General features: G+C 36.1%; 1 protein-coding gene across 2 annotated transcripts in view; it reads left to right on the forward strand.

The window, feature by feature from the left end:
* The window catches only part of MLLT10 (MLLT10 histone lysine methyltransferase DOT1L cofactor), a 137,297-nt gene that overhangs the window by 39,790 nt on the left and 76,261 nt on the right, over positions 1 to 21,246 (forward strand). For both annotated transcript variants that reach the window (XM_074156954.1, XM_074156955.1), the window contains exons 6-8: positions 2,272 to 2,375; positions 4,822 to 4,915; positions 6,919 to 7,014. In XM_074156954.1, coding sequence (XP_074013055.1) covers positions 2,272 to 2,375; positions 4,822 to 4,915; positions 6,919 to 7,014 — 294 coding nt within the window. The remainder of the gene's footprint in view (positions 1 to 2,271; positions 2,376 to 4,821; positions 4,916 to 6,918; positions 7,015 to 21,246) is intronic.

Below are 21,246 nucleotides of genomic sequence, written 5' to 3' on the forward strand. Positions count from 1 at the left end.
ACAGGTTTTATACTTCTCATGCCTATTGTAGGAAGAATAAATGTTCACTGAGCTCGTTAAAATGGGTAGGCAGTCCACCGGGTTGTGTTTAAACTTGTGCATAATGTAGCTAGTCGTTTGTTATCATTTTTCAGTCATTTTACTGTAAATTGGTTTAAGGGGTCCTGAAACACAGACCCTTAATGTAGTATGTGGTGCTGAAAAACAGGGTCTATATCCTTACTGAATGGAATGCTTATATTGCTTTTCTGTCTGAGCTTCAGTGAGGAAAACAATTACAGATTCTAAGGCTAAACTGAAAAAACTGAACAGTAGCTGGAGCTTGAGTTTTATGGGGTCTGTTGAACTCTCTATTTATAGAGGTAGAGGTATCTTACTTTTGAAGTTACTTACACTTAATATAGTTACTCAGATGAGGCTGATAGATCATGAACTCGTTTGTTCCTAAAATGCAAATGTGTCAGATCATGGTATGGGAAGCTAAAAAGCAGCCAGTCTCAGACCCTGTCAAACAACTGAATTATCTGTATGCGCTACCTTGATGTACAAAGGGAGCAAGGCAAAGAATTAAGTAGGATTATCCCCTTTCTAATCCTTCAAATGTTAGGATATAGGGTATGATTTTAGGATATATTAGCTATTGGGTTTAATTCTTTTTAAAAGTCTTGTGGAAGCCGTTCAAGAACGACTCACCTACCCCAGAGTCTTGCATGTTAACAAAAATGCTCTAGCTAGCTGACATCTCATGTTAAATGTTGTTCTAAATACCTCTGTAAAAGGCTGTTCTGATCTCCGAATTTCACTCATTTTCATGTCTTTCTAAGTAATACTGTTTTTGCATTATAACCTTCTTATTTTTTATTTCAGTAGTATCTTGGTCCATTTCTCTTGTTGATTGATGAACTGTTTTTAGTATTCTGCTCTCCTGCCTCACTGAAGGGATGCTGTGATACAGTTGCAATGAGTCAGTTACAGTTTAAATGTAGACTTTTTTTTTTTTTTTTTTGGGGGTGGGGGAGAAGTTTATCTTTTCTCATCTAAGATCTTGTAATGGGATTTCTACGGAGGTAGCAGTGTGTTGTTGATGGTTATTACCTCAATAAGGTTCTCTCTCATTTAAAAACAGACACTGCCCCCATGCCAGAGGATACTTTCATTAAGAATCTATTCTTAAATTGTTAAATTTTACACATCAATGTGATATGATAGAATCTCTCTAAATAGTATTTCAGTAATTAGGACAATAAAAAATGGAAAGAAATTTAGGTTTGCCTGATGTTTTTTCCTGGAATGCTGGTGAGAGCTTGTAGTGATGTCTAGTATAGCAGTGAGATTCCATACAGCATGTACCCATGTTTATTGGCCGCATGTTAAAAAAGAAAATATCAAATAATGAGAAAGCTTCAAAAACATTCTCAGTAAAATGGAAGAAAAAAAGTAAGACAAAAAGAATCCAAAATCTATTACAAATTGCCATAGTATCCTGGTAAAACAAATAAATTGACAAAAGTGCTATGGAAAGATTTTCAGGTACTGGAGAGGTTTCTTTTCATTTTAGCTTTTTTTTGAGGTTGAAATGGGTTTGATATACTAATTTAAGCTTTGTTTACAGAAGGTTCTTGCTTGATTAGTTCCTAAGATATTTATGGGGCTGTCCAAATCATGCTGAAATTAAAGCAGAATTCTGTTAAACACTGTATATAATTAAAGGTAACTAAGCATCATATGAATATTGAAGCATGCCAGGAGACTTCTGAAAATTCTTTACACCAAACTTACAAATAAAATTTTAAGTTTGCAGTTTTTCTATATGTAATGTTGTAGACATGCATGTATACCATATGGTATCTTAGACTGAGTGCCTAATGATACAATTCGATGTTTCTGAATGCCACCAATACAGGTCATGTTAAATTAATGTGAAAATCATTGCGACCTAAAAGGACATAAACACAAACTTGAAAGCAAGGAAAATCTTGTAGCCCTAGCGCTGGTAACCTTCGGCTGTTTAACTGTTTGGCTAGTTGAATAGCGATACAGAATTTAAGTAAATTAGTATTTGTACTGCTTTAGTGTTGGTGAAATGTTACACAGATCCCAAGTGTCTACCAGATGATCTCCTTTTGCAAGCAAACATAATTAGACTTTTTATGAAGAAGTTCTTATATAAGCTTAGCTGCAAAATCCAGTAGTTCTCACCCTAGAATCTCCGGCGAGTAACAGAATTCATTTGTATGCTTCTTATCATGTTAAGTATTTTCTCTTTGATAGACATGCTATATTTGTGATGAACAAGGCAGAGAAAGTAAAGCAGCCACTGGTGCTTGTATGACATGTAACAAGCATGGATGTCGACAAGCTTTTCATGTAACGTGGTAAGTATATTTTATTATTTAACATATCTGGTATTCCAGAAAGAATCAATGTACACAATGTAATGAATAAGCTCTTTATTTAGTATATTTCTGAGTAAAGGAGTGGTTTGTGTGGAAACACCTAACTTCATTATAATAGTTGACTAACAATATGGCAGTGGCAGCATAGACATTGCTGCGAGCTGCAAAAGCTGTCTGATAATACTCCCTTGGGTTGTATTAAACACTGTGTGCTCCTGTGAATAAGCTTTAGTGGGTTTTTTTTGTCTTACGTTGTTTTTCTTAGATGATATTTTATAGTGTATGGGAATGTGAAGACATTGATTGTTTACCTGCTAACTGATTTGATGTGTACTTTTAGTTAAATCAGTGGGAAAAATTATTGAGCTATACATAAAAATGCACTAGACCCACCCCTTCTGGTACAGATTTCCAAACATTTGGGGGTAATTCACCTCGCTGGTTTTATCTAAATGGTATACATCTATCCTGAACTGTTCATTTAGGTTTCATGTACAGCTGTGTCCACCATCTGATTCATTGCATTTTAGGATATTTAGATTTGCTTGCATTCAGGAGATGCTTGTCTCACTTAATGGACTTCTAAAAGAGGCTGGATAATTAGATCAAACCGTATGTCAACAGGTAGAAGGAGGCAAAAGGAGTTCCACACCAAAATTTGTTTTTTCACATTCAGCTGAGGCTAATTTGCAATAAATAGATAGCAGATTTACACAGACTGTGTAGCTACGTAATCTGTAGATTTACCTGTCTGTTTTATGAGTGCCCCAGTATGCTGCTTCATGACCAGCAGAACCAGGTATTTGCGCACCCACTGAAATTACTTAAATTCCTCAGTGTAATCAAGTGATACTTTGAATGCCTTTTGCAGATCTTAAAAGATGGAATTCTGTAGTTTAAGTCCTGATTTCTTGGCCACTCTTCATTTTTTTTTTTCCTGTTTTCTTTTAATTACTTGACTATCTGGCGGATTTTACTCTTTTATAAGCATCTAATTTTTCATTGGATGGAATCAATGTCAAGTTTCTTTTTATGGTGGAAATGGATTATGTTCCTGCCATGTAAAGAAGTTACTTATAGATATGAAAAAATGTGTACATCCAAGTGTTTGGATGAAAAGGTCTCTCTTCTTTTGAACACTTGGATGCATACAAGAGTCCTTTTAATCTTTTTTCTTTCTTCCAAAACCCTGTTTTCAGTGAATGCCATAAAGAACATGAGAATTAGGTCCAAAATTAAAATATTTACTGGTCAATTTTTAGATTTTTTTGATTCTAAAAATAGCTGGTATGTACTATAAAATGGTATCTAGTCAGAGAGTACTGTGACTGAGGTTATTGAGAGGGTTCTGCAATATTTAAAAAACGGAAGAAAAATGTGAAAACTACAGAAGGCAGAGATCCGGGGTGAGGTGTATCAGTACTGGGTTAACAACTCTAGTGTCTAAGGAAGAATGAGCTTGGGGCCGTCTGTTTTGTATGGCACACTTGGAACGATAGATCTTTGCTTAAAGAGATCCTGTTAAGTGTTTCTGTAGTTGGCATCTGCTGTAGGTGTGCATGTATTTAGGAAGCAGTGTTTCTGGATCGCCCAAGAACATAATGTATAAATGAGGGGAAAGTGATTTTAAAAAGCAATGAAAATAAGCTGCCTTATATATTGTTCTTTCATTTAAATACTCCCGTGCATCATTTTGACTGTAACATTACATTATTATGCTAATGAAAATGATATGGAAAATGAAACCGAATATTTGGTTTTTCAATGTCTAAGTTGGTTTTGATAAAGAAAATAAATCAACATTACAAATGGGGAAAGCAAATTTGATTTGAAAAAATGTAGTAGAATAAGGTAGTAATTAGCCCAGGCAAGGAAAATTGAAGTTCTTGTTCTTTTTAAAAGAAATTAACCTGCCAGAGTCTTTTTAAACCAATAAATGTAGTTTGATTTATTATGTCATTGAAGTTCTATTTTAAAAAAAAAAAAAAAAGTAATTTTCCTGGCAAAGCACAGAAGGATGTATGCAACTTGAGAAAAATTTCTTCTTTGGATCTACAGGATGGTTTTGTTAAAATCTGTTCTTTTCATAGATAATTTTTGGCTTGAATTTGAGCTAAGAATCATTGTAAAATGCCTGGTTTATTTGTGGGAGTAGCTGCATAATAAACGTAGATTTTTCAAGCTATAAGCTTGCGTGAGTGGCTTAAAGACTATGAAAAAGGCATCAGGCCAAAGTTATAAACCATACATGTTTTTCACAGGGCTACAAAGGTTGGTTATGTGTTTGCATGCTATTAGAAGTCACTTTTGTAGAAATCTCTTTTATTAAATGCAGGTATAAATACCCATACATTATCAGCTGTGATATTGTGGTACAAATTGATGTATAATTGCTTTTCTTGAATATTTTTTGGTTTATTTTTAGTGCACAGTTTGCCGGACTTCTTTGTGAAGAAGAAGGCAATGGTGCAGATAATGTCCAATACTGTGGCTACTGTAAATATCATTTTAGTAAACTGGTATGTATTCGTTAAATTATCTGAATAAATGTCACTTATTTTTTTACTCTGAATTGCTATTAACACTAGAAATAATATTTTCCTGTAGCTCAGAAAGTATGTTCTATTTCATTAAAACAATGTTTTAATCACAGTTACAGAAATAGTAGCTGAAAATGTTTTTATAGGTGGTTGCTTTCTAGATTTGTCGGTTTTTACCCTCTGCCAGAAATAGCATGCACATTTAGTATTTTTTTCATTAGGTTCCTGTACTGTTTTCTTTTGCAATTTGATTAGTTGTCTTCTAGGAATTTAGTCCATTTTGAAATAATCTAGAAAATATTACTTGTTATCCTGTATGTTAGAGATTAAATAAGCCCTCCATTTCTTTCTGTTTCTGTTACTCCCTTTTTTTTTTTTTAGTGTTTTTTCCTTTTGTTCTGTCTCTCACTGTGTAGCCAGTGGATATTCCCTCCCTATAAGTTCTCTGAAACACAACCTCAAGGAAGTGACTTGAGGTTTGATTTTTAAAAAACAAACAAGCAAACAGAAAACTCCAAAATTTCTCAGTTATTTCAGTAGGTTTTGGACCAGGCCTCTGGATTCTTTCCTGTCACTTTTTATCACCAGTTTGACAGTTCCAGATATCTGTTTCTGTGTACGTGTGTGTGTGTGGACTTGAAGGACTTACTGATGTTTAAAAAATGTTAATTATGAATATTGAATTATGAAAATTAAAATATGTAAACTTAAGTTCAGATATTGCTGTAGCTATAGTTAAACTTGCTGATTACTTGTTTTCACTGCTAAAAAAGTTGAACACTGGTGACTTTTGAGTAGGTTGCAATGAGGTAAAAACACAGGGCGAATGAACCATTCTAGCTTTCTAGAAGATAACCTTGGTGAGGTTAGCTCTTTGCTCTTCTGAATATTGATGAGTTTGCTTCATAATGAAGATAAGTCAGGGCTTTCTAAGCCCTTACTAAGCTAAGACTTTTTATTTATTATTATGTTGTGCTAAGTATACAAAAAGAACAAAAATGCTCTATTGCTTAGCAGTGAAGGCAAGCTCTTACACAATTACGCATTTGATTTGTATGGTCCAGTAGAGCTATGATTGAGAACATGTATGTTTATTTAAAAAGCAAGTTTAATGGTAAAGACATAACTCCATATTTGACATGTAATTAGTTAGCTTTCTGTTATGAAAGGATAGTGGTAAGAACAGTAAAGATTGGCAAGATTGCTGAAGTGTTTTAGTGTTTCTTTAGGATTATTGTGACTGTTGATGCCTGGTAAATACAGGTGTTCAGTATTTACTGCTGAAGATGGTGGGTGGGGTATATCTACTATACCACTGAAAACTTTGGTTGGTAAACCACTAACTTGAAGTGTCTTTATAAATCTGCCTCAGTTATGATAAAATAACAAACATTTTGAACACTGGCCTAGCATAAAGTATTTGCAGTCCCAGACTAGGCTCTCAAACATTACAGAAATACAGGCAATTATGTCTTCCACTTGTAAATACATACACGACCATAGCATACTATATCCTATTTTTTAAACCATTTTAATGAAAACATTGTAGACAGGTCACCTGAATAATGAATCATGAAGCTGTAAGACAGCCACCTCACAATGCATTTCAAGCATGTGGCAGTGCTAGCACTGTGACTTCATGTGGTACTTATTTGAGCAGCATCTTTTGTGGTTTATGTTGTGAAAACTTGAAAGTGTCTAGCATCTTTTAACCTTTAAAAAGTGCCATATCTCATTTCTTTGTGGAAAGCATATCTTGCAAATTTGTGTAAAAGTTGATTATAAGGATAGGCTTTTTTGTGGTATACATTGAGTAGTCTTTTTAATTTTATTAGTGCTAGTAATTTGTCAATTTTTCTGTAACAAGTATTTTTTTTTTTCCTTCAAGCAGTAAGGCATCTTTATCAGTTGAAATGCTTTATGCTTTTTATTTATTCAAATGGTTCCTTTTCTCTATCCATAAATATATTTTCTCTTTTTAGAAAAAGAGCAAACGGGGATCTAATAGGTCATATGATCAAAGTTTAAGTGATTCTTCCTCTCACTCTCAGGATAAACATCATGAGAAGGAGAAAAAAGTAAGTGGATTTGTCGTTGCAATTATGTGGCACATCTGCTTAATAGTAGCACTTTCTGATAAATTTAACTTTTGCTGAAGTGTGAAGGGAATCTTGTTCCTGAAACACCGAGTCATAAACAACACAGGTGATAAACTGGAGCTACTGGGGTCCAATGAGGAAACATTTTCAGGTGCACTTGTACGTGCACCTTCCCATTCCTGTCTCATTGGTTTTGGGATACACACTGAAACATATCCATTGGGAAGGCTGTTTCCATACAGCTTCCTTTACTTAGTTTTCCATTAGAGATTTTTTTGTGTAGCCTTTTTGACTAGGTGGAAAAGAAATACAGGGGTAGACAGCTTAGCAATCATGATGATAAACAGGTGCATATAATTTTTTAATGTTTTAACCTCTTACATCTTTTTCTCCTCATCAAAGAACTCATCTCTTGTTGACTTGACACAATTTACTAGTACTGCTGGTCAAGCCCACTGTGATGGCAAAATACCTTGTCATTCATCTGGGAATCTTTCTGTGAGGCTACAAAGAACATAACTGTCTACTAATTTCTATTGTTGGTTTATTCTTTTAACAATTTAACTTTACATATTTTTTTAAAAAATAATTTTAAATTTGTAATGGTTATTACTTTATGTTTTTATTACTGCTAGATTAATAGTTGTCTATGGGAAATTTGTCATCTAAATCTAACACAGAGCGATGAGAGACAGTGGCACAATAATGCAAATTTACTTTGGCTCTTTTTTTAGCCCTCTAATAATACATGCAAACCTGCACACATCCTGTACAACTAAATAGACTTTTCTGCAGGTGTGGGTAGACTTAGTTTTGCATTGTTCAAAATCATTACATAACAACTGGAATCGAAGACTGTATTGACCAAATGTGTATTATATGAAAGAGCTATATTTATAGTGACAGGAAATTGAATAACAAATGTCAGTCTTCAGACCCTTAGTCTCCTTAATACTTGATTTGGTTTTTAAGCTCGCTTCAACTTTGAAAGGGTGTTGATCGCCGTTCTTAGATAATCTTCTAAAAAGTGTCTTTAGGTCTGATTGTTGATGTGAATAGTTCCATTTTTATCTGGTAATGCGGGAGAGAGTGTGCATTGCAATGTGGTTGTATCTCTAAATCTGAATTTATGACTAAAATAACAGAAGTATGGGGTTTTGGCAGATCTATTTTTCTTAGTAACACATTGGTAGAGGAAACAATCTTGAATTGTAGACTTCAAATGTACCTGCAAGATAAACCTTACCAATATTTGCCTTTTTTTTTTTTTCCTTAGTTTGCTTAGTTTTTCACCACTATCATATTTCAGATCATGTTTTGTCAAAATACATGCATGGATTTTTACTCACATTGACAGAACTTTGAGGTTGAAGAAACTTTGAGGTGTGAGCATGAGGCCCAATTGCAGTTTTGTATGTCTTAGCAGTGCAAAAAAACCCTGTGGTTTGGGGTTTTTTTGTTGGTTTTTTTAGTGCCTTTGACTAGAGATACTATGCTGCTTCAGGTCATAATACCTGTGAAATCTTTGGGGAATACTTGGAGGGCCTTTCTAACACAGTGTATTCAGCTACTGTATCAGCTGTTTTTTCTGCTAGCTGCTCACTTCTACTCTGGAAGTATTTTGTTGTGGATCTTCTAGAAATAGTTAATGTTGTGGCTTGCCTTTGCAAGTCCTGACCTTTTTGTGTGACTTGAAGTTAGCTAGAAATAGGATATTAAAGTTTTTTTGTACCTTTCATGAACTGAAACATGGTAATCCAGAAGATCTCATGATCTGTAATACCAAGTGAAGCAATGCAGTTAGAAGCACTGACCTATTATTTCACATTCAGAGGTTCTCGTGGCACGTTATAGCATGTTCACTTATCAAGTTTAATTTGCTGTACATATTGTACAATAACAAAACATTATTCTAGTTAAAACCACAAAGTGATGAAAAAAGTTGTAATTTCCTAAAGCTGTTAATCACGTAACTTTTTGTGGCTACAGATTTTTGGCTTGACTTTTTTGATCTTACATGTTCTGTAGTTAAAGAATGACCTGTGCTTTGCGAAATACTAATCTTCAGTCAATGAACTGTATGTCGTATGGAGGCTCATTTTCGTGGTAAATTTGATTACCTTCTGCATGTGATGTCTTATTTGATATAGTGTATCAAATATACAGTGTATCTTGGAGGAGTAGGGTCATTTTTTAGGGTGACTTTCCTATTTCCCTCTTCTGTAAATCCGTTTGGAATCTAGATTGTTGTCATATTGCAGCAAATATGTATATCTTTCTTCCCAGATACAGTGGTGTCTCCTCCTCCCAGGAAAGGCACTCTAGTTTCTGCTCTATCTTTCATCTGGTTCTTTGGAAATGTGGATAATCTGATCTTCAGACAGTCTGTTCTGGGCACTGTGCTTACAAAATCAATAGCAAATATATAAGGGTATAATAATTAAAAAAAAAACCAACCCAAACTAAACCTGTGGTATGATCTAATTTTAATGAAGAATTTGAAGCTACAGAATAAATAGCTTAGTTATATTCTGATTGCTGCTGCACTAAGTATTGTTAATTTCTGTGGCAGAGGTGTTACTTAGAAATGATTAGAGATGAGGCTGTGTGCCTCGGGAGTAGCGTTGATAGTGTGTTGCTTGGCATCCTGTTATAATACCCTTTTTTTTCAGGGCCAAGGTATTTACCTCAAGCTTTTTAGGGAAAAACTTAGGCCACCACGAGGCTGTAGAAGAATATCTTGCTTTGCTAATGTCCCCCACAGCCTTATCTTTGGAAGGGGCTAAAGAAGTAACTAAATATGTCTGGGATTGACCTTTGCATAAAGGAAGTGTTTCTTGCCACTTATGTGAAAATTAGGCAAGCTTACTAGCATTATATGTTTATGACTTCTGAAAAATGTGTGTTTACACATAGTAAGTAACTACTATATAGCAGCTGAATTACACAAATTCCTTTTCTACTAGAAGTGCTTTGCTCTGGGCTGAGCAGGAAGGGGAAATTTGAAACTCTTTGCTATGATGGCTCATATGATGCAAAATAAACAATAATGGGCTTGTGTCTGAAGACCAAAAATGTGTGAGAAGTGATGATTGAAGAAGGAAAAAGAACAAAATAGTGACAAGGAGCCCCAGGGCACTATTACAGAAGTTGGATGGTGTCAGTCTGAGGAGAACCTAAAATGCAGAGCCAGGACGGGTGTTCTAAACGATGAGCTGCTGACTAAAGGGAATTCATTATGGGCCTCTCCTTGCTGCTTGGCCTGTTCTTTGTCCTGGCTTGATCGACACAGGACTAACTTCTCTTCTAATTCTTGGGAAAACCGCACTTTTAGAAGACTCTAGTGTCTGAAATTGTGGAAATATTGACTTTATAGCCAGCCAGGCTCTGTGGGATTCAACGTCTTGGTGTTTTTGAGCCTTGCCAGGTGCAGGGACAAGGAGGAGCGAAGCCTGGGCCCTTGACCCCAGCTGGCCAACAGGATTATTTCATACCATGAACGGCACATTCAATGTTAATGAGGAAGTTTTCTGTGTAGTTCTCTCTCTCCCTTGATGGCGTCAGTCCAGAGAACTCCTTGCCCCGGTGCTGGACCCAGGAGTCCTTCCCTTCCTCCCGAAGCCGTAGCGCTCAGTGTCCGACATTTGCTGTCCCCTGCTGGGAGTGCACGGCTTCCTGCTGATAGAACTGGCCGAGTATAATGTTTTATATTGGTATTGGGATCAATACTGGTTCTTTAGTATTATAGTTACTTATTTCATCTTATCCTATTAAATCTGTTTATATCTCAACCCTTGTGTTCTTGTTTTCCCTGGTTCCCCTTCTTGGGTGTGGAGGGGTCATCGGGTGATAGAATAATTGTGTAAATGACAATAAATGATTCCGGATTTCTCAAACCATAACATCTTAAAGAAACGTTACACCTTCTCTGATTCTGAGGGGAGAAATGTGAACATCTAAGAAGTGTTTGAGACAGCGGGTGACATTCAACTTGTTCCAGTGTAGCTGTGAGTTTGGTTGATAGGCCCACGGGAAGGGAAAATTTAAACACACCTTTACTGACTGAAAGTTTCCATGCTAGCTGTGTGTTGGTTTGTGAGCTGCATTCTGTACTGCCCAAACTTTCCCAATATGTTGTGAAGGAGCCTACATTCATATGTTAGGGCTATGAATTTCATTTGGGAGCAAGGCACTTGATGCTTTTTAATGTATTTTAATGCTCTATGTGGGTTGTTACAAATCAAGTCCTAAACACTCAGCTCAGGTGTTGATTCACTATCTGATACCGGACTGTGAGAAGATAAAATTGACCTGCCATGTATCGTGTAAGATTCTGTGGCAAATATAGGAACAGACTGCAGTTCTATGGATTACCATTCAGCTGCATAAGCAACGGTTTCCTTTTTTTTCTCTTGAAAAAAAATAATATTCTGATGCAGTCCTGAAGAGCCAATTTATAGTACTATATAAAGTAGAGTGTTGCAAAGGCAATTCTAATTATGTCATTCCGCTGTTAATTGCCTCATTTCATAAACTTAATGATGTTATTTGAACCTTGGGTTTTTTGTGTAACTTTTTAGGGAAAAAAGCTACAGACGTGTCAGTAATGCAGTATCCCACTGCATTTTTTCTAGGATTCTATGATTTTTATTAATTTTTAGAGCTTTGTTAATTGGTTTAATAGATGTGACTGTTTAATGCTCTCAACTGTTCTTGACACATGAAGCAAAATTGTAAGAATGTTAAATATAACTAGAAGAAAAGTGTTTTGCAAACACTTTGAGATTACTTCAATTTTAATTATTGAGTAGTGCTAGATAAATACTGTTCAAATGAGAATTGTGTGGTATAGATGCTAATGGTGATGCTTATCCATTACTTCTTCCAAATTCTGTTCAGTCAGAGGGAAAGAAGAATACCTCTAAAAACTGGTCAATATGTATATACCATATGTAGCTCAGTATATAGATGGTCTTTAATATCTACCTATGAGCTGCAGAACCTGGTTCCTATTTCCTAAGACTGAGGTTTTTTGTGGGTTCCCTGGTGTTCAAAAAGGAGTGACTTCACGCCCCAGTCTTTTTACTTTTGGTGCTGACGAATAGTATTTCTGTTTCTGGGCACCTGTTCTTTACTGACTTTGTAGGAGTGTAATTTTTTCTTTTTTTTGATATACCTCTTCAATTCAAATTGTGTTGAAAGTCTAGTTATTTGGGAAGTCTGACAGTGTGACTGTGTAAACAAAATTTCATTAGAAAGCTACTCTATCTGAGTATATTCAGTCATACATATCTTTAAAAGTCTGCAGGATTAAGAGCAAAGGTGGCATCTTGTTGTTTGATTGCTTGCCTGCTAAAGTTCTGTGTTAACTTGTGTTGTATTCTGTGTCAGCCTGATAATCAACCATGTGTAATCTACTGGAGCTGGCGTCAGTTGGTCTAGATGGCACAGCAAAGTTCTCTCTTGTGGAGGTCAGGAAGAACTATATAAGCAGATAAGCTTGTTTTAATTTACATTTTCTTTTATTTTAGTAAGAGGAAAAACAGGAACTTCTGTTTCAATTATCATGCTTATTATGGAATTACTGATATGACTACCTCATATTTTTCTAACCTTACAGTAACCTGGGATTAGTTAATTATTGTAAAATCAAAATGACAAACACACCACCTCAGGTATACTTAAAAACTACTCTGTAAGATGTAGCATTTTGTAAGGATACATTAGCCATGGCTGTCCCTTTTCCCTCAAAGTACGCATTTTAGTCTTCTGCTTTCCACCGTGAAAGAAAACAAACTCAAAACCTGACCCCTGCAGAACCTGTGCACAAAATAGTAGTGATTAGTAGCAGTGATAATTGTCTCTGTATACTGTGAAACTGAAATTCCATGGGTGGCAAAATCCTCCAGCATTTGTCTGAAGAAATTCTGTTAGTTATTTCATGGAGCTACTACTACTTCACCATGGTTTTTATAGGCATCTCTAGAGCAATACTGGGAGAATTTTGAGTAGATCTCTACCTTAGTAAGTTCATACTGTGCTCATCAAGCAAGAATTGTGGTTTTTTTAAAGAAAAACCCCATTGTTAGTCTGGTTAAGGTTACTGCTTGATTTTTATTTCTGTTTGAGAAATATATCTTTCTATGCTTCAATTCTGTAGCTATAACTGTGAGGGATGTAGAAGCAAAAGGTGCTTTAAGATATTATTTTTCTTTGCTTTGGATCCTAGATTAATACAAGATTATTAGTGCTTTATGTTGACTTTGTAGCAGTTTCTAGAAGGTAATCTTGATACGTACAACTTTATAAAAAAGTATATGCTGTTTACCAGGTACAATGCTATGTGTGCTGGTAAACCATATGCAGTTAAAGGTGGTCCGCAATGCTAAGCTTACTGAGTCAGGAAAATTAAATGTATTACTTTTGCTTACCATTCTATTTTCCTATTTCTTGACATATATTTGATGGGTATCCTTAAGTTACCTTGCAGACAGTGGAGCATTTCACAGTATGTAACATAATACATATTTTAAAATTTTAAATACTTGCATTTTTTATAGGAATAAATGAAGGTGAGCATTGACAGTAAATTTATTTAATCTTGCACCATTTTTGAAGTTATAAAGTGCTACTCAAGTGTTTAGCACTGAGTATCCGTCACTAACTGTTTGTATTAAACTGTGTAAATGACAGAAGAAGTGTATTTTAATGTTAAATATCAAAAGAAGAGTAGCGTATTATGAGTAAGAAGTGTTGTACATTAGTCTTGCACCTAAAAGAAGCTTTGGCTGACGTTTTTATCATCAATTCTTGAGTCTTTTTACCATTGACGGTTAAAATTCTGACCATTATCCCTGTATTGAGTAGGGTCTTTTAAGTAATTGTTTCAAGGCTTGGTACTTAAGAACAGTTTTCATTCTTAGAGCTAAATGTGTATGTATTTGAATAATGCTGTGTGCTAGTTTTGACTGGGATAGTTAATTTTCTTCATAGTAACTAGTTTGGGGCAATGTTTTGGATTTGTGCTGAAAACAGCGTTGATAATGCAGAGAAGTTTTCATTATTACTGAGCAGTGCTTACACAGAGTCAAGGCCTTTTAGGCTTCTCACCCCACTCCCACAGTGAGAAGGCTGGGGGTGCACAAGATCTTGGGAGGGGACACAGCTGGGACAGCTGACCTCAACTGACAAAAGGGATATCCCATACCATATGACGCCATGATCAGCATATAAAGCTGGAGGAAGAAGGAGGAAGGGGGTGATGTTTGGAGTGATGGTATTTGTCTTCCCGAGTAACTGTTAACATGTAATGGAGCCCTGCTTTCCTGGAGGTGGCTGAGGACCTGCCTGCCAGTGGGAAGCAGTGAATGAATTGCTTGTTTTGCTTTGCTTCTGTGTGTGGCTTTTGCTTTACCCATTAAACTGTCTTTATCTCAACCCATGAATTTTTCCTCACTTTTACTCTTCTGATTCCCTGGGGGGGAAGCAAGCGAGTGGCTGTGTGGTGCTTAGTTGCTGGCTGGTGTAAAAGCATGACATACTGGCAGTGGTGTTCCACTTCTCCCTGTAAACAATCCTGTGCCTATATCATTTTCTTACTATGACTGCAGCAACACTGCTACTGCATTTAATTTTTCTGCTGTGGTTTATACTGCATAAAATGATAGAAGAATGCCTGAGCTCGGGGCTGTTTTTGTCAAAACAAGATAAATTCAGATCTGAATTTGAAACTTGTGGACCATGGGCATCTTTCATTCTGGAATTGTTATGGCTGTATTACTGATAGCTAGTAGTCACAACTAAGAGGCCAAGCAGTTCTTGTATTGGGGATTAGCAAGTACTATATGCAGCTTCCTATTAAAGTTGTTAGCTGCGATGGTGACGGTTCTGGATGTACAAGCTTCAGTGATGGAAAGATAGTGCAAAAAATCCATAAATGACAAAAGCACCAATCTGAGTACTCTGTGCTAATACAACATTCTGATATGTTGGCATTATTTGAAGGAGTGAAAAACAGTGGCTGAAAAATGATTTAGATATTCAGATGATTCTGCTTACAGGAATCATTAAGGAAAATAGATTTGAAAATGTTGTGGTTGTGGACAACCAAAGGTGGTGGTTATGATATTCGTAATAGAGGAGAGGATAAAAATGGAATACTTCAAGATCAGCCCAAGCAGGTTTGTCTGAAGGGCCAAGCACTGGTGCTTACTGATATTGTGCATGTGTTTTAATTCTTTCAAAACAGAAGTCAGTCTCCTCTTCCTGGGCAGGTGAGTTCTTGCTCATCTGTTCTGCATCTACTTCTTCTCATCCCTGTTACTGTTCGTCACTCGCAGTCTTTCACTGAACTAACCTGGCTCACTAAACCAGCAGAAAACTATCCACTTCGGTTTTTGTTGCTGCTGTTTTAGCAGTTTGAATTGGCACACAGAAAGTCTGAGAGGTTAATGAAGTAGTGTGGATACCTCTTTGGAGAAGGATGTGCATTCCTGAAGCAGAAGTGAATTGCAAATAAGTGTAAACACCTTTAACAAGTTAAGTGATACTTCCATGTGGAAATGTTATAAATTAATTATGCCATTAGAGAAAAGCTGCACTCATCCATTTCATCTGTACCGCAAAAGTTACTGTTCACTTGCATTATTCAGTCTTCTCAGACATTGAGGGCCAAACTGTGAAGGGTAGATTTGTTAACATTTATTCTGTTGGTAACACATCAGAGTTAAGATAATATTATACCTGTATCCTTAATTTGATATTTCGATGAGGTGATATTTTCATTCAGTAGTCTGATAAATGTTTCATCTGAAAGTACTTTAAAGAAAATGAATAAGCAAGTGCTGATCTTCAGAGTGATCCAATGTGTAAATGAGCTTGTCCTGGTTTTGGCTGGGATAGAGTTAACTTTCTTACTAGCAGCTGGTATAGTGCTGTGTTTTGGATTTATGATGAGAATAATGTTGATAAAACACTAATGTTTTCACTTGTTGCTAAGCAGTCAAGGACTTTTTCAGCTTCTTGTAGAAGCTGAGAGGGAACATAGACAGGACAACTGATCCAAGCTGGCCAAAGGAATATTCCATACCATAGACGTCATGCTCAGTGTGTAAATGGGGGTTGGCTGCGGGCCAGGGATCAGCGATCGCTGCTTGGAAACGGGCTGGGCACTGAGCAATTGTATTGTGCATCACTTGTTTTGTATATTCTTTTATCATTATTATTGTTATTATTTTCTCTTCTTATTAAACTTCTTATTAAACTTATAATAATTATTTAATTATATTAAATTATGTATCTCAGCCCATGAATTTTACGTTTTCTTCCCTGATTCTTTTCCTCTATCCTACTGGAGGTGGGGGAGTGAGTGAGCGGCTGTGTGGTGTTTGGCTGCCTGCTGGATTAAACAGAGCTAACGAAAGGAAGAGTTTGAACCATATTTTGTGGACTGAATATTTGTGGAAGTAATAGAACCAATAAAAATGTGTTCGTTTTTTTTCTCCCTTCTCCACCCCCCTGCCCCACAAGAGGGCAATGTACTGAAAGTGTTACAGAATTTGAGAAATCTTGCACCGTATTTGTTTTCTTATCTTGCAGCATGTAGCTATTGGAATTAAGATGGTATTACATAATTTTTTAGATAAGAAACAAAAGCCAAAAATGAGATCCCTAGTGATAAATAAAGCTTTCTGATTAATCACGACATATGAACTCTTGGTATTTTGTATTGGTATTTAGCTACATCATAAATCAGGGCTCTTCAAGTTCTAGGATGAATAATGTTACAGCTGTTTACCTGGTGGCTGCATGGCAATCGCGCCTTATTTTTCTTACAGTAGGAAAGGTTTCAGGAGCTGCCCGAATCTACTGTGTTGAGCTACCTTATTTGTGAACTGAGACTGAAGTTTGCTTTGTCAGTTTTGTAACTGGCCCTGTATTTTCTAACGTGTCCTTCCTTGGAATGTTTCTTCTGCTAAATCGTGTTTTTACAGAATGTAGCATTGCATTTATCAGCTCTGCAACTATCTGAAAACACAGGTGTTTGGAGCATCTGAACTCATGCCTATGAATCTTTAAAAAATTTAAGTCTGAGTATATAAATGGGATACATAGGTTCTGCCTGCCCTTGGAGCTCTCTTAGCTTTTGCTTACTGTTTTCAGTCCTTTAAGAATAATTTCTGCCTTTTTTTTCCTTACAGTAAAGCTTGTAAAAGGTCAGACGTTTGATATCATTACCTTCCCTAGAATGGTGGGTTTCCATGTGGCTTTCTGGATGTATATTAGTGAGCTTCTGCTATGGGTTTTTTGATTTTTAATTTTCTTTTTTTAAGCTGTGGCTGGTCGTAGGAGGTCTCACAAAAGTGAAGCATGCAGTGAGTTTTCAGTGAATGGCCAACTGTTTGTTTTTTGTTTGCTTTCTGACAGCAGGGAAGATGGTTAGTTTGTGTGTCCTTTGAGACAGACTTTATGGAAAGCTGTCATATTTGTTAAATATTGTGGGAATTCATGTCCCTCTGTTATTCCTTTTTTGGATCCAAAAGTGGGTATTTCAGAACTTATGCTTTGTATGTGTGGAGGGATATTAATTATTTAGCGTAAATAAGTAAGTTTTAATTAGAATAAATTACTTACTGTGTGATTTGTGCTGTCTGCCTAGCTTTACTTAGCGTGAGTAGCTGGATTTGCTGAAGCCTTTAGGTTGCAATAGTTATTTTTCTTAGTAATTTCCCCAGCAGCTGGTACAATGCTGTGTTTAATCTTTTAGTATGGGAAAGATGTTGATATCACACTGATGCTTTGGTAGTGTTTTTCCCAAGTCCGAGACTCTTCGGTTCTCCATGTTCTGCCAGTGAGTGCAGGTGCACAAAGAGTTTAAACAAGAAGATGAGGAGGCTCCAACCCTCCGCTAAAACTGCAAATCAACAAGATAAGAGTTTGCTTGCCTGGACACAGAAAAAGAACCCAGTAAGATGTTAGAAGACCTCAGACCAAAAATCAGCGTTGGACTACAAGATGCGTGGACAGCATGTGAAGAATCCATGAGGGGCGGGTGTGTAGATGAGAAGGGTATAATTGCCCAGGGATTTCTTTGTTCAGGATCCCTCTCTTTGGAGGCACCCAACCCGGGCTGTCCTTGCTGCTGTACCTTTCAGTTAAATTAATTACTTCATAAAATCCGATGCCTGAGGCTCTGCTGCGAGAAACCTAAGGTCGAGCCTGAAGAAGGACTAAGTGTGCCTGACAGCGTGTGTGTGGATGCTCGGGCAGTGGCTTCTCCTTTAACAGTGTGCATCTTTATGGTGAGAAGAGGGTGCAACTGCAAGGATTCACTTTGTGGGAGCTAAGCCTCTTCATCTCAGCAGGTTGTTGCTGAAATTTTTATTCTTATCAGTATAAAATCTGAGCATCCCTTTCAAAGGCTTTCCTGCAATGAAGTGTTCTCCGTTTCTTTGATGTTATTTGCATTTGGAGTCAATTCACATTCAGAAGTAAGACTTCTGAACTTTCCTTAAGAAGAAAAGAGAAAAGAAAAGAAAAAGTAAAAAAAAAAAGAGGAGAGATTGTTAGAGGAGATATAAACTAAAAGGAGGAGGAAATGTAGAGTTAAGGACAGCAGACCTCCTGTGGATGAGATCTTTGTATGCAAAAGGCCTTCGGGTGGGGTACCCCTCCAGTGGCCTTGAGTGGTAAGCTGTAACCTTGGTAAGCTGTCCTGGCAAACTTTGTGTTGATGTTTTGGATCTGGGAGAAGAATTTGATGTGGTTGTTGATGCTTCACTTAACAGAACATGAAGCACATTCTTTCCAGGCTTTTCGTTGTTTATACCCCCTGCCTTCCTCCATTCTTGTATCCTTCTTTCCTTCTTCTTGACACATCCTTTTCTGTTGAGACTGCTATCAAAGTGATTTCAGTACATTACAGAATGTAATTTGAAGTCCTCCTGATTGTTCTTTTGATCAGAATTCTGTGTTCCTTTGCCTTTCAGACAAAATTAACACTGTAAGTAAAAGACCACTAAGTAAAGTTAACAGAAGAGATTGTAAAATGTTCATTTAAATGTTTCCTGTTGTTTACTGATATCGTGGTTAAGTTTTATCTTAAAGTATATTAAGTCACTGCCTCTTGGCTCCAAAATGATAAATAAAAAAATTTCTGGAGGATGATTTGAATTTCCAAGTAAAACGATGAAAGGTAAAGAAACTCAAGCAGTGGCTTAGATTTCCATTTCATAACTTCTTTCTTGAGGCTTGTTTGGGATTCAGTGAAATTGTTACTCGAGTTTACCTACACGTGTACACTGGTGATACAGTGAGCTGGGTAACTAGCACTGATCAAAGGCTTTTGGATGAACAGATTTGATGGATAACATGGCAGTTGGTGTAGATGCTTCTCTTGATCCCTGTTTGTTTTCTGGCAGTATGGGTAGCACTTTTGGGACTGTTATATTTGAGAAACTATTGAAAAGACACTATATTTGAATCCCTCCTGTCCATATTTTTTTTCTTTCTTTCAAATGTGTATTTTCCAAGTCTAAAAAGACTCAAACAACCCCCCCTCCAAAAAAAACCCCAAAAGAAAACAAAACCAGACTCCCTGATCTAAAACTCCCTCAACAAGCCTATATTAGGTTTCAAACAACTGAAATCCTACCTTGTGTTGTATATTATTGTAATTATGACACCTGCACACTATATTATGAAAGGGAAAACTCTATATTTGTATCCAGGCAGCACACTGGGAAAAAAAAATACCAAGTTCACTTCAGTGTTTGAAAAAAAACAAACCTAGAAATCCCCATCAACCTTTCTCTTGGACCTTCCTTTGAGTTTTAAGAAGTGTACAAGAATCAAATGACTTTACATATTCTAGCAAATATATTTGTGCGTGATATTTTGGTGAAGATAGTTATGGTACTTTATATATGAATTTTCTTGAGTAAACTGTATTTCCTTCCTGGCAAAATTAGGTTCTAAGTTTAGTTAAATGGATTTGGGACTAGTTGGAGACAAGGTGATCTCTAAGTAAGCTGGTATTTCTAGTTCATAAAGGTAGAGATAAATGTGTTTTGCTTTCAGCTTTGCATCTAGATTGTCAATTAACTGATTCTATTTTATCAGAGATTTCAAGAACCCATTTTCTTATTCTCTCAGACTGATTCCGTGAAATAAGTTTCTGATCTTTCTTCTGTTGTGACAGAAATAGAAAGTTGACACTTGGTGATACCTGAATAGAGTATGCACATATTACATCTTGTCATGGTGCTTGGTGACAGTGGTTGTGCTTGAACAAATGACATTTCCTTTTAGGGTCTGGATAGTCATTTTGATAGAAAACGATCAGCGTGGGTCATTTTTAAGATTCAAAACAGTTACTGAGTTTTCATATAGCTATTCAGACTTACAGTTTTTAAGTTGTCTTCCTCATCTTTTCACAAGCTACTCAATGGGACTTTTATACCCCTTCTGTCAAAAGTATTAAACCCCTTCTATATTCTAAGTTGAATTGTTAATTTTGTTAGACTTGGTATTTTTTTTAAATTTGCCTGAATTATTTAAACAAATACAATTTGTGTCTGATTCTGTAATCTTCTAAGAATTGATTTCTATCAGTATGGGAAGACTTCTATTTTACTCTAAAGGCTCTGGGTTAAGAAATTATTTTCTCTCTGTTTGCACAATTTCATTCACGCTGCTAGTGCTTCATATTGTGTTTAAATTTTCAACCTCCTTAGAAAGCACACTTGATTTGTGTAGCTTTTGATATTCTGTTTAGTTTAATATGGAAGATACTTACTTAGTATGTAAACTGTATGCACCGTTTTGGGAATGAAATCTAAATCAAACTTCACATTCTTATGCATGGAAATGTCAGTAGGGGAGTCAAAGCTGAAACCTTGCATTAATTTACAGTAACATCCCAACAAAAAATACTGCAGGTGCAGAAATGCAGGAAGACCTCTGCAGCAGAAGACATGTCTCTGTTTTTATTCCAGTTTCTCATGTTGATTAATTGATTATTGGGAATATGGATAATATTACCAACAGTGGATTCATAAATGCTGACTATAATTGAAGAATTTCAGTTTGTGTATTTTGAAAGCAAATATAAATACTTGATTTGCTTTTATAAAATTATATTATAAAAATTTCAAAACACTAATGTTGTTTCCATTAAAATAGCACAGGGCACTTATTAGCATCTCTTAAGTT

The sequence above is a fragment of the Numenius arquata genome, chromosome 12 (genome assembly GCF_964106895.1).
Source record: "Numenius arquata chromosome 12, bNumArq3.hap1.1, whole genome shotgun sequence".
NCBI classification, from domain to species: domain Eukaryota; kingdom Metazoa; phylum Chordata; class Aves; order Charadriiformes; family Scolopacidae; genus Numenius; species Numenius arquata.